Below are 13,641 nucleotides of genomic sequence, written 5' to 3' on the forward strand. Positions count from 1 at the left end.
CACACGAAGTCACTTGAGAGAACCAGCTGAATACCCGAGTGTAAGAAAGCAGAAGACACGAAATGGTACCCGCGGAATAAGCCTTTCACCCAAGCACCACTCTGACTAGAGATGTACACGACAACAACACCGGAGTCTGGCACTCACCTAAGGGTACCGTTGGAGGCACCAATCCACGCATCTAATCTGTACTTGAAGGTAAGGACGCCAACGCCACTTGTAGGATGGTGAAGCGTGGGCGTCACCAGGCGGCTTGGCGGGTCGCTCCTCTTTCCCAGTTTTCCAGAGACTGCCGACGGCTTCACCGAGATGTAGCGGAGCACTAGAAAGAATGAAGGAAGAAGTAGGAGGAGGAGTGGGGGTAAAGAAGGCAAGAGTCCAGATTAAGCAACGTTTTTGTCTTCATGGGTAAAATTTGTGTTTTTATTGAGGTGCACAATAATTTAAATTGCGAGGATGGCCGATGTTGGCTCAGTGAAGGTGGTCACCGAAATATTACCTGGAGTAAGACTGCTCTACTGGACTATGTATTCTGGACATCAGGTAATTAAACAGTGTAGAGCACTTTGCTGCTTTACCCAGATAAACCAATCAATGTCCAGCATCAAAACCTGTTCATTTTCCTTAGAGCATTTAATTATGAGTAGGCTAGTATTCAGTACCCTTAGATTAAGAATTATGATTTCAAGTTAATATCGAGGTCTCTTCGTTTCCACTGCTGGACTCGGGGATGTACAACTAGTACTTGTCTGGACATGTACACACTCACCAATATAAGACTTCCAGATACAAAAGTAGTATCTGGTATTAACAGCCGAGTTTTAACTTGGGTACCCAGTTAATTATTTCAGTAATGGTAACCTTTAACCACAACAAAAATCCTACATATTCAAAATAAGATATTAAGTCTCTGAACTAAAATTCCATCATATACCATTATAATGAGACATACATATGTTAAGTGATTCAGTAATCACCAGAGCATTTCAACAATAGCCTTGCATTAAATGCTAACTGACAATTTACTCAAAAGTCACTAATTCAACCAAGCCTAACTGCACCAAAATATATTTAAATATTAATAATCAAAAAAAGTTTCCCTTCAGCGAATGACAGCAAACAAATGGCTATATCTTGCTTCCCTTTTGGGATTAATTTCCACCAGTTCTCCTATTTGCTTCAAGGTTGAAATGTAGAGTTCATGATTCCTGTCAATTATTGCCTCTATGTCTTCAATAACCTCATTCCCTTTCTCTACACACTCCTGAATTCTTGAAGGCGTCTTCCCAGAAAAGTTGCCTCGTCTTTCAGTGCTCTTGTTTTTTCTAACCTTTTCTTTCTCTCCTCCTCCTCCTCTTCCTGCATTTTTACAGTGCCTCTTACTAGTTCATCCTGTGAGTTCTACTAGACTGATGACCTTCATTTGCTTTTCATTCTTGCGATCTTCTAATGACAAACTTTTTTCCATATGGTTGGGTTTATTTTCACAAGCAGCTCCATATTTATGCTATTTTACCTCCTGGGTGCCCCCACGACACTCTTGTACCACAGCAGGTACTCTGGCTCTGTATGGCTTGCACTAGTTTCATAAGATGACCCGCTGCTCTAGTATGCGACACTGAGAGCTGACGGCGGGCAGCTCCTGTCACGAGATTCAATAATTTCCTTCATCACTTTTGAAGAAATTAGCGGTGGAGTGCCGGCTTCTCTAGCGGCCATTGCAATGGGGTTGGGCAGCTAGATGAGAGGAATAGGTGGGTGGGGGGCGGGGAGGGTCGCTCTTGGGTGACGGGGTGGTGTGGTGCTTAGAAGTGAACATGGTGGTGGGCAAGGGGCTGGGCGGGGGGGGGGGGGGGGCAGCTGTCTAGGAAGGATGGGGGTGGCATGGGCACGGGTGCCGGGGTGGGGCAGGAGTGTCACAGGTCGTCCTGAAACCTGTCTTCCTACAAAAAACGTCGCTTTTCGCCCGAATGCGTTACATAAGGCCAAAAACTGTCGAATTAGAAAATGGAAGCGGCTCGCGAAAGTGACGTATTGTGTCCTTTTTTTATTTTGGGTCCTCTGGTAGGTTAGGAGAGGACATCAAACCGTTTTCTTGACGTTAGTAAACATTAGGAGGACGGGCTTCGCCCTAGACGGTTTGATGGTCCTGTCTACGTCATGTACTACCTACCACCCGCCCTACCATCCCTCACTGGCAATTATATTGACCATTGTTCACTAACTTACCTTTAATGTTATTTCACCTCTTTTTGGTTAGCATTTGTCACATATTTTCTCCAATACTTCTCACATTGGCACTGGTGATAATCTGATCGAATTTCCCACACCAAATCTCATTAAATTTACTTAACCTGTTCCAATTCTGTGCCAGTGGCAAGGTGCAGTCACTTCACCTCCCTTTTCTTCTCCTAACCCACACTATCCTTCACACCATCATCACCACCGCAAGTCACCATCACTCTATCCCTTACCTTCGAAGTTATCATCAAGACAGTGGCGCTCGTCGTCACCATCCGGACAGTCGATCCTGCGGTCGCAGACGGAGAGTTCCGGGATACAGTGACCGGAGGGGCAGCGGTAGAGGCCTTGGGCGCACGTCTCCACGCCGTCCACGCCCACGCCCACACACTCCCTCTCGTCTTCCCCGGACTCGCAATCCCACACCCCGTCGCAGATCTGCCAGCTGGTCCCACACATCGAGAGCTGGTGAGAGACGCTCCCTGGCGCTAGTGTTGGAGGGGGGGGGGGGGGGGGGGGGTTGAATGTGGCGGGGGGAGGGGGGGGGGTTGAATGTGGCGGGGGGGGAAGGGTTAAGTGTGGCGGGGGGGGGGGGGGGTTGAATGTGGCGGAGGGGGGGGGGGGTTGAGTGTGGCCGGGGGGGGGGGTATTTGGGGGAGGGTGAGCGTGGCCACTCTCCATGGTGTATCGTAGGTCACTGGAGACGGGAGACTTACCAGAAATATGGAAGATGGCCTAATGTGGTCCAAATATACAAAAAGGGTGAAAGGCAAGAAGCATTGAACTACAGGCCAGTGTCTTTAACGTGTATACCATGCAATTTGATAGAGAAGATCGTGAGAAAAAAACAAGTAGCACATCTGGAGAGAAGGGACTTCGTGACTAACCACCAGCATGGGTTCAGGGAGGGCAAATCTTGCCTCACAGGTTTAATAGAATTCTACGTACGGGTGACAAAGATTAAGCAAAAAAAGAGAATGATAGGCAGACTGCATTTTCTTGGACTGTCAGAAAGCCTTTGATACAGTATCCTATAAGAGGCCGGTGCATAAGTTGGAGGAACAGGCAAAAGTAACTGGTAAAGTGCTCCAGTGGATAATGGAATACCTAAGCAATAGGAAGCAGAGAGTTAAAGTGAGGGGTGAGACCCTAGACTGGCGTGAAGTCACCAGTGGTGGTCCACAGGGCTCTGTGCTCGGACCAAGCCTCGAACACGCACTTGGGAACACAGGTGGAAATTGAGTGCCCAAAAGAGCCGTAGAGACATTAGAAAGAATGTATTTAGTGTGAGAGTAGTTGACAAATGGAATGCACTAGGAAATGATGTAGTGGAGGCAGACTCCAAATACAATTTCAAGTGTATATATGATAGAGCCCAATCGGCTCAGGAACCTGAACACCAGTTGAGAGGCGGGTCGAAAGATCCAGAGCTCAACACCCGAAAGCACAACTAGGTGAATACACACGCACCCACACACACACACACACACACACACACACACACACACACACACACACACACACACACACACACACACAAAGATATATTTCACGATATTACACATTAAAAAGAATTCATCGTTCAGAAGAGGTGGTGTTCTATGAATGCAAGATCTCACTTTTTATCCCCCTACACCTGATGGGCGGGGTTAAGAACTCACCCATCTGCTACCCTACACCTGATGGGCGGGGTTAAATATGGGTTCAGCCACCTTTGCGACGCACATCAGCCTGAGCCTGAGAGATGAGGCGGCTACAAAGCAACGCAGGACTTACCTATCAACACAGACGTCGCAGACGAGGTGGCCGGGAGGGCAGGCATCGCAGTACTGCTCGTCGGTGCAGGAGGGGAGGGAGGGCGAGCCGTCACACACCTGTTCCTGCGGCACACACACGCCAGAGGTCGGACAGATGAACTCCGAGGGACCGCAGTATACGCACCCCATCTGCGCATGCCCGGACAAACACCAGTTACCTCCAAGTATATGTCGAATTCATAATAAAAAAAGATCAAGCTCATTATAATTTTTTTCCCTTAAGAAACATGATTTAATATAATTTTTCATTTCAACAGTTAAAACTGGCTTCGTACCACTTGATAGGATGTAAGGTATTTTATTATATACGCTTTTTCGTTGAGAGGAATTTGAGAGGCTCTACGATCCAGTGTTTTGTTACGAGAAGCTCTGTGACTCTGTTTTGTTACGAGAGGCTCTGTGACCCAGTGTTTTGCTACGAGAGGCTCTTTATTATTATTTCACGGAGAGATATCTTTTAAACAGTCTCTGCTGCTCTAATATTTCCTGGCGAAATAAGTCTCAAGATTTCGTTTCAAAGAGTTTTAAATATTACATTGCCATTCTTCTCTTCCGTAGTCTTCAATAAACCAGATATTTATTTTCTCTTGAATTACCGGGCCTTTAATAATTTTGTGTCCCATTTAAGTTCCAGTAAAATATCGTCACTGCTTTAACAATTCCAGACCACTTTTCCATTCCCCCTTTTTCCTTAAGGAACCCCACAATATGAAAACACATTTCCTCAGAATTCTAAAAGAGAATCTACCCGTAAAGAAGTCCCTATTGTGAGGTCCCAATTGACCCGGCGTGGAGTGTGAAGACAGGGGGAGAGAGAGGGCCGCCTACCTCGTCGAGGCCGTCGAGGGGGCAGTCCTTGCGTCCGTCGCAGCGCCAGGCGGAGGGGATGCGCAGGCCCCCGGAGCAGGTGACCGTGTCCCCGGAGCCCAGCTCTGTACCAACGATACCACACGTCTGTAAGCGGCGCTCTGCTCGTTGAAAGGAACGGTAGATACGAAGGAAATGGGGGGGGGGGACGGAGAGCAAAGGAGGGTGGGGGTAGAAGGGACGGAAGACACGGTGGGGTCGTGATCAGGAAGGGAATGAATATAAGGAAGCGAGAAGTTTTGTCCATGCAACAGCACGGGCACTTATCGTAATGACAGACACAGAAACAGCCGATGAAAGATTAGTATGATAAATAGGAAATAACCTGTAAACTTTTAAGTGTGTGTGTTTACTAGTTGTGTTGTCTTTTTACGGGGGTTGAGCTTTGCTCTTTCGGCCCGCCTCTCAACTGTCAATCAACTGTTTACTAACTACTTTTTTTTGTTTTGTTTTTGTTTCCCCACACCACACCACACACACACCCCAGGAAGCAGCCCGTGACAGCTGACTAACTCCCAGGTACCTATTTACTGCTAGGTAACAGGGGCATTCAGGGTGAAAGAAACTTTGCCCATTTGTTTCTGCCTCGTGCGGGAATCGAACCCGCGCCACAGAATTACGAATCCTGCGCGCTATCCACCAGGCTACGAGGCCCCCAAAGGGTGTGTGTGTGTGTGTGTGTGTGTGTGTGTGTGTGTGTGTGTGTGTGTGTGAATCATGCCCGTTCAAAGTTGGGGATCAGAAGTTCGGGGCTAGCCACGCCAAATGTTGCAGGACGATTGGTCTTTGGGGGATGGTCATAGGGGGATCGGAGTTGACCTATAAACATGCTTCTACCCCCCCCCCCTCTTTACATGATAAAGCAAATTATAATATTTACCAATCTCGATAAATAAGAGACTTCATCCTCGCTTAGATTGAAGACGCGTATGAATTACAACATGATCAATTGTTAGTTTGTTTTATGTAGTTTATTAATTGATGTCAGTTGAAGATGCAGATGAAGGGCAAATAAGGTGGTGAAGGGTGTAGAAGCTGATGAGGGGTAAGGAATTAAATTAAGGTAGTGTGGTAGGTAGGTGGTGATGGGTATGATAGGTGGTGATTGGTTTGGCAGGTGGTGATGGGTAGGGTAGGTGATGATGTAAAGGGAAGATAGTGAAATAAAGAAAAGTATGTGAAGGGTCGTGGAGTTGGTGAAGGAGAGGGAAGGTAGTGAAGAGTAGGGAAAGTGATGCAAATTTGGATAAGGTTATCCCCAAGCATCTGGCATCCAACTTTGACAAGAAAACAAACAGATAGACAGATATTCTCTCTTATAGTGTGTATATATATATATATATATATATATATATATATATATATATATATATATATATATATATATATATATATACCCTGGCTCAGTACACCAGAGCCTTCAACACCGGTGACATGTCGATGGCTTTACTGTTATATATGTATATATATATATATATATATATATATATATATATATATATATATATATATATATATATATATATTATGTCGTACCTAGTAGCCAGAATTCACTTCTCAGCCTACTATGCAAGGCCCGATTTGCCTAATAAGCCAAGTTTTCCTGAATTAATATATTTTCTCTAATTTTTTTCTTATGAAATGATAAAGCTACCCATTTCATTACGTATGAGGTCAATTTTTTTTTATTGGAGTTAAAATTAACGTAGATATATGACTGAACCTAACCAACCCTACCTAACCTAACCTAACCTATCTTTATAGGTTAGGTTAGGTTAGGTAGCCGAAAAAGTTAGGTTAGGTTAGGTTGGTTAGGTAGTCGAAAAACAAATAATTCATGAAAACTTGGCTAATTAGGCAAATTTGGCCTTGCATAGTAGGCTGAGAAGTGCGTTCTGGCTACTAGGTACGACATATATATATATATATATATATATATATATATATATATATATATATATATATATATATATATGTGTGCAAGAGCAACCATTGTGAAATAGAAAAATAATTTAAGTACTTTCGCTTCGAGAGAACCTTCTTCAGAAACTGAGAAGGAAGCACCAACAAGATCAAAGAGGAAATAATACTTTCATACAGTGCAAGGTGTGGCTTATATAAATCGACCCACTAATAGATTAGTGTGACATGACTGGAGACACCTAGTGTTAATGGACACCTGAGTCTTGCACGTTTATATAGACAATCTGAGGTGCAGGAGAGCACCTGGCTCCACCAGCCCCGGTAGGTGGCCACCACGGCCGCTACCAATACATCAAGGCTTGAAGAGAAAATAAAGATATTTTTACTCGTACTTATTTGTGAATAAACGTGTTTTAAATGTAGAAGTGTATTGCTAAATGTGCTAGACAAGCGAATATTTACATAGTTGTTTACCACAAGAATAGATGTGGTCACTGTACCATTGCCAAGTGCTCGTAGAGTTCCTGTGCTGTGAATCAAATGTAAATGATATATATTATATTAAATTTGGGTTAGGTTACAGATATTAAGATAACGTAGTACACAGCATGTTTAGCAAGTTAAATTAATTCAGTTGGTTTAGGTTTGATTAGATATGTACACAACTATAATTATCTAAGTGATATAAGCGGTAAGACGCTCTTCTTACTGCATACTCCAAGAATACGTACATAAGAAAGTGTCGTGCTCACTGAGGATATCAGCGCACCCCTTGCTAATCTAACATTTAAAATGGGGGATGAAAGGTTTGTAGCAGATATACCTTACCTTGAGCAGGGGCGTTCCTGGCGACGCCCGTACAGGCGGCCTCGTCCTCCTCGTTGGAGCAGTGAGGGACGCCGTCACAGAGCAGTTGCCGCGGCAGGCAGGGGCTGAGGGGCGCTGCACAGTCTCCGGAGGGACACGCCCGACCTGAGGGGAGACGATGCCAGGTAGTGTGGCACCATGACACACTTTCTCAACCATCATGTCATTCAATGGCTCTTATTCTGAGTGTGTTACGTTACTACCTACTTACACTTAAATGATGTCATCCCCCTGAACCAAGGTCACCTTTATCTGATATATTCATTATCCGATATATTCTTTATTTTTATTTTGTTTGTAGTTAGTTACGAAGTCCACCCGGTCTTCTGTTGTATATTCTCTGAGTTTTATTTTCCATGGCATTCTCTCTTAAGAATTCTCAGACCTTCCCTTTATTGCAAGTATGTTTTCTACTCTCTTCTCTTTCTCTTGTCCTTTTGTCAAAGCTTTCGCAACAACTACATAATAAAATATTAATACACATTGGTCCCCTTTGGTGTTATATGTTTAATGCTCTCAGTGTCCGTCTCGCTACTGTGTGAAGACCAGGTCTAGTACATACAGCTAAATCCCTGTATATAGCTTAGTCAACTTGTGTGTGTGTGTGTGTGTGTGTGTGTGTGTGTGTGTGTGTGTGTGTGTGTGTGTGTGTGTGTGTGTGTGTGTGTTGTGTGCGTCAGTGTGTGTCAATGTGTGTGTCAATGTGTGAGTGCGTGTGTGTCAATCTGTGTGTGTGTGTGTGTGTGTGTGTGTGTGTGTGTGTGTGTGTGTGTGTGTGTGTGTGTGTGTGTTGTGTTGTGTATGAGAGCGTACTCAGGAGCATTACACAAACAATAAATATCCTCACCTAGAGTGCCTCTACTTACCTGACGGGCAGCGGAAAGCGCCATGGGCACACACGCCTGACCCCAAATGAAGGTCAGAGGTCAAGGGCACTCTTCCGCCACACTCCAGGTCACCCGCACCTTTCTCGCACTCTGGAGAAGCGATGGAGGAGGTTAGCGGGCGAGAGAGACGGTACAGACGCTTGCATTATAATTAGGACAGGTAAAAGTTGCTCTTCCCGGAGATATTGGTCAATACTCCCAGAGCTTGGGAATGTTGTGTCCAAGGAAGAGGAGGAGGAGAGAATGAGGAACAGAGATGGGTGGAAGAATAGGGATAAACAATGCTGAAGTAGAAGAGCAGAATAAAAAAGAGAACAATAATAAACTGAGAAAAGTTAAAACGAAAAATGCCATTACTGACATTTTGAACAAAAGAATCGATAATTACAAATATCATTCGCCTTCAAATCAAACAGGATAAAAGTATATATATAACAGAACCAATAAAAATAAAATTATTAAAAAAATATTAAGCAATACTAATAACATTATTATTATCATTAATATTATTTCTCACACCATTTTGAAATATTGATCAAGTGATCCATTGTGAGAGTTTCTACGCCAATAAAATGAAATCTGATGGCTTACTAGATGAGCGAGAGTTTCTTACTAACCTTATGGGATACACCTCTTGATACATGATCCCGTGCTGGCTCAATTTTCTAAGATGAATAAGCAGAGAGAGAGAGAGAGAGAGAGAGAGAGAGAGAGAGAGAGAGAGAGAGAGAGAGAGAGAGAGAGAGAGAGAGAGAGAGAGAGAGAGACAGAGAGAGAGAGAGAGAGAGAGAGAGAGAGAGAGAGAGAGAGAGAGAGAGAGAGAGAGAGAGAGAGAGAGAGAGAGAGAGAGAGAGAGAGAGAGAGAGAGAGAGAGACAGAGAGAGACAGAGAGAGAGAGAGAGAGAGAGAGAGACAGAGAGAGAGAGAGAGAGAGAGAGAGAGAGAGAGAGAGAGACAGAGACAGAGACAGAGACAGAGACAGAGACAGAGACAGAGAGAGAGAGAGAGAGAGAGAGAGAGAGAGAGAGAGAGAGAGAGAGAGAGAAACACACAGTGTGCAAGAATGGGTGTAGCAGTAAACAGTCATCTCACAAGTCCGCTCAAGACCGAGCCCTTGATGATAAAAATGAACTGTTTGCTTTCAGAAGCACTAAATAAGTCTACACACCTTAACACACGACAGTCCTTGTCAATCGATAAAGGATTTTTGATACTGTTCTCCTCACGGACTATCATTCATGAGGAAGCGGAGAGGATTTGATTAAGACAAGAGAGAGTACATGTCGAGAGGCTACTGTAGCAGAGGACTAACATTAGCACCATTACGATAAACTGCCTAATTTAATACTCGGTAAAATAATTGATTTCGAGGCATCGCCATAATTACTGCACTCTGAAATTTATCGCGCAAGGATAGCATGTTATCACTTGCAGTTAAGGAAACGTGTTCACTATAGAACAACATGTCCGGTAGGGGAAGCAGCAGCTGTGATCCCCCCCAGGGGTGCGCCCAATGATATATGGCAAAGTGGCGGGTTGTGATGGAGGGGACACTGGAGGGGTGGTTGAAGAGGGGAACGTTGTGCCGGAGGGGTACTCCAGCAGCCTTCCTCCCCCCTCTCACACTGACTCTCTCCCCCCTCTCCCTGCCATCCATCACATCCTCCCTCTCGCTAAACCGCTCGGATGAGAGGGCAGGGAGTGAGTAGATAGCGGAAGAACGAGTTTGGATGGGGATATGGATGGACTGGGTGGTTCAGGATTGAAGGGAAGAGGAACCGGAGAGTTACATTCAGTCACTCGTGATAAATGATAACAATGTAGATAGGTCAAAGCCATGACAAGAAATATAAGGTGTGTATTTAGTTAAAGCCGGACTGCATGATATTGAACCTGGAACAGGTATACGGAGGGGAGAAAACAATTTAAGGGTTAGTGATGAAGTTCACATTTTGGGATGAAGTTTTAACTTTTCAATGATCAAGTCGAGCCTCGTGTTAACCTTAGATAGCAAGGCAGCCAAGATATTCCAAAGACGAGTCTCGCACCTTCTCGACACCAAGGGAAGGAAAACCTTATGTGAAGCACAAGTTCGATACAAGCTTCAGTAAGCACCACTCTCCTGGATGGCTTCCCCCCTCCCCTCCCACCATCATTTATCCGATCTCTGGACAAGGATGAAAATTATGCAAGAAGATTCATCTTTAGTCTTGACCCAATCAAGTTGGACTGGTCAGTACACCAGAGCCTTCAACACCGGTGACATGTCGATGGCTTTACTGTTATATATGAATATATGTATATATATATATTAGTATATTTTGGTAGCAGTCTTTCCTGTAGACATATATTATTAAATATGACCGAAAAAGCAAGATTAATAATTCTAACACGAATTTTCTCAATCTTTCGTACATTTCTTTTCACTGTTGGAGGTAAATCAAAAATCAATTCTCCAAAATTCATTTTTATTTCTAGTCTGACGCGACACGAGCGCGTTTCGTAAAACTTATTACATTTTCAAAGACTTTAGTTTACAAATACACAACTGAATAGAACTTACGCATCTCCGATTTTATATCTACATTTGAGAGATATCATTTTATATCTACATTCTACACTAAGGAAACGAACATAGGAATGTGCCTAAATGCCAACAGCGACTGCCCAGACAGGTACAAGAGGAGTGTTGTTAACGCATATGTCGACCGTGCTCTCAGCCACAGCTCAGAATGGAAGCAAGTCGACGAAGAACTCTGTAGGGTAAGGCAGGTCCTAGTCAACAACGGCTTCTCCAATGGTTTCGTCGAAGACATCATAAGAAGGAAAGTGAAACGCCATGCAACCTCTGAAGAGACAACTAACACAACACCTATACCCCCTATTAGACTATTTTACAGGAACTTCTTTTCCACAGCTCATAAAACGGAGGAAAGGGTCCTGAAAGATATTGTTAATAGAAACGTTATCCCTACAGACAAAAATCAGAGGATACAACTGACGATTTACTATAAAACCAAAAAAACGGCCAGCCTACTCATGAGAAACTCTCCAGACACAAAACAGAACGCTTTAAAAGAGACTAACGTCGTCTATGCCTTCAAATGCCCTCTTGGGGACTGTAAGCTCCAAAAAACCCAGTATATAGGCAAGACAACAACATCTCTTTCTAGGCGTTTAACGATGCATAAGCAACAGGGCTCCATTAAGGAACATATAATCTCTTCCCACAACCAAACCATCGCCAGAGAAATCCTAGTAAACAACACAGAAATCATCGATAGATACAGCGATAGCAGGCGTCTTGACATTTGCGAGGCACTACACATCAAGAAGTCAACACCAGCAATCAACAGCCAATTAATGCACAACTATATTCTACCCACCTCAAGACTCCGCTCCAATATAGAAGCATCAAGAAATATGGACCAATAGGCTTTCTACAATCACTTCTATTCAATACCCATTGTTTCGTGTTCTGTCTTGTGTTGATGAAATTAATACCCTATTAATGCCACCTCTTGTTCTGTCTTGTGTTGATGAAATTAATACCCTATTAATGCCACCTCACCCCATCCACCTCTCTCAAATGTAGATATAAAATCGGAGATGCGTAAGTTCTATTCAGTTGTGTATTTGTAAACTAAAGTCTTTGAAAATGTAATAAGTTTTACGAAACGCGCTCGTGTCGCGTCAGACTAGAAATAAAAATGAATTTTGGAGAATTGATTTTTGATTTACCTCCAAAAGTGAAAAGAAATGTACGAAAGATTGAGAAAATTCGTATTAGAATTATTAATCTTACTTTTTCGGTCATATTTAATAATATATATATATATATATATATATATATATATATATATATATATATATATATATATATATATATATATATATATATATATATATATATATGCCAGCAGTCAAGATGCTCAGCCGTCAGCAGCCTCAAGCCGGCTGTGCCACTCTCAAAAACCTCACTCCATCAGCGGTCATTCATTCGTAGGCTGACTTGAATTTGGAACGTGTTTGGTCAAAATGAGATATGCGTGAAATTAAGTGAACAGACCATATAAAGGTAATGGAACGCAGCTGGCTCCATCGTCGTCCAGTAATTAATGTGATGTGACATCAATAACTAAAGTTAATTCTCAAACAAAATTAATAATAAGCTCATTAAATATATCAGTTTCTAGGACCAGGCTTCAGATAAACTAAGGTTGGATCGCTAGCAGTTTCACCGGGAACATTCAGCACCATTCATAATGAAACCTAGTCAAGTTAAATGAAACCTAATGAGAGAGAGAGAGAGAGAGAGAGAGAGAGAGAGAGAGAGAGAGAGAGAGAGAGAGAGAGAGAGAGAGAGAGAGAGAGAGAGTAGGATAATAAGAAGGGAACAAACGTGAAATGAAAGCGAGTACAGACTTAGGAAGGGTAATAGGGATCACGTGGCTATTACCGATCAAATTATTCAATGCAAATTAGTCATTTACATCTTGGGATTTTTTGCAAGCAAAAAAATGTTATACACAACAACAAATCTTTATAACAGAAAATGCCATTCACTACCGGGCAGTGTTACGAAGTGTTCATTTCATAAGTGATTGTAAAGCAGAAAGCTCAATGAAAAACAATGGACTCCATAAAATAGTATGGAGTATGTATACTATTAAGTATGTATGCAGTAAAATAGTATGAATAGTTGTGATGATAAGGGTTACGTGAAGTGTTTCCTCACCACAGTTGTCTTCGTCGCTGTGGTCGGGACAGTCGGGGATGCCGTCACACACCCACGACTCTTGCAGCTTGGAGCCGTCCCTACAGGACCGCTCCACCGTCTCTACTATCAAGTCGTCCTGGTCTTCCGCCACCTCGCTGGCCTCCATACTGCTGGTGTTGTCGGCGGCGCCGAGGATGGCGTTGGTGGTGGTGGTGGTGGTCAAGTTTTCTGCAGGTGGTACAGTGAACTGTGTTATTCGTCCAGCCTTGCAACACTCTTCAATCATGCTGTTCATGTGGTGAACAAAAGTTTGTTATTG

General features: G+C 43.3%; 1 protein-coding gene across 1 annotated transcript in view; it reads right to left on the bottom strand.

Moving 5' to 3' along the window:
- Window positions 1-13,641, bottom strand: part of LOC123765089 (uncharacterized) — a 158,098-nt gene that overhangs the window by 24,079 nt on the left and 120,378 nt on the right. Inside the window, 7 exon segments of the mRNA XM_069333529.1 lie at window positions 148-322; window positions 2,475-2,686; window positions 4,018-4,187; window positions 4,887-4,990; window positions 7,677-7,820; window positions 8,582-8,692; window positions 13,341-13,550. Of these exon segments, the coding sequence (XP_069189630.1) occupies window positions 148-322; window positions 2,475-2,686; window positions 4,018-4,187; window positions 4,887-4,990; window positions 7,677-7,820; window positions 8,582-8,692; window positions 13,341-13,550 (1,126 nt within the window).

Source organism: Procambarus clarkii, chromosome 29 (assembly GCF_040958095.1).
Source record: "Procambarus clarkii isolate CNS0578487 chromosome 29, FALCON_Pclarkii_2.0, whole genome shotgun sequence".
NCBI classification, from domain to species: domain Eukaryota; kingdom Metazoa; phylum Arthropoda; class Malacostraca; order Decapoda; family Cambaridae; genus Procambarus; species Procambarus clarkii.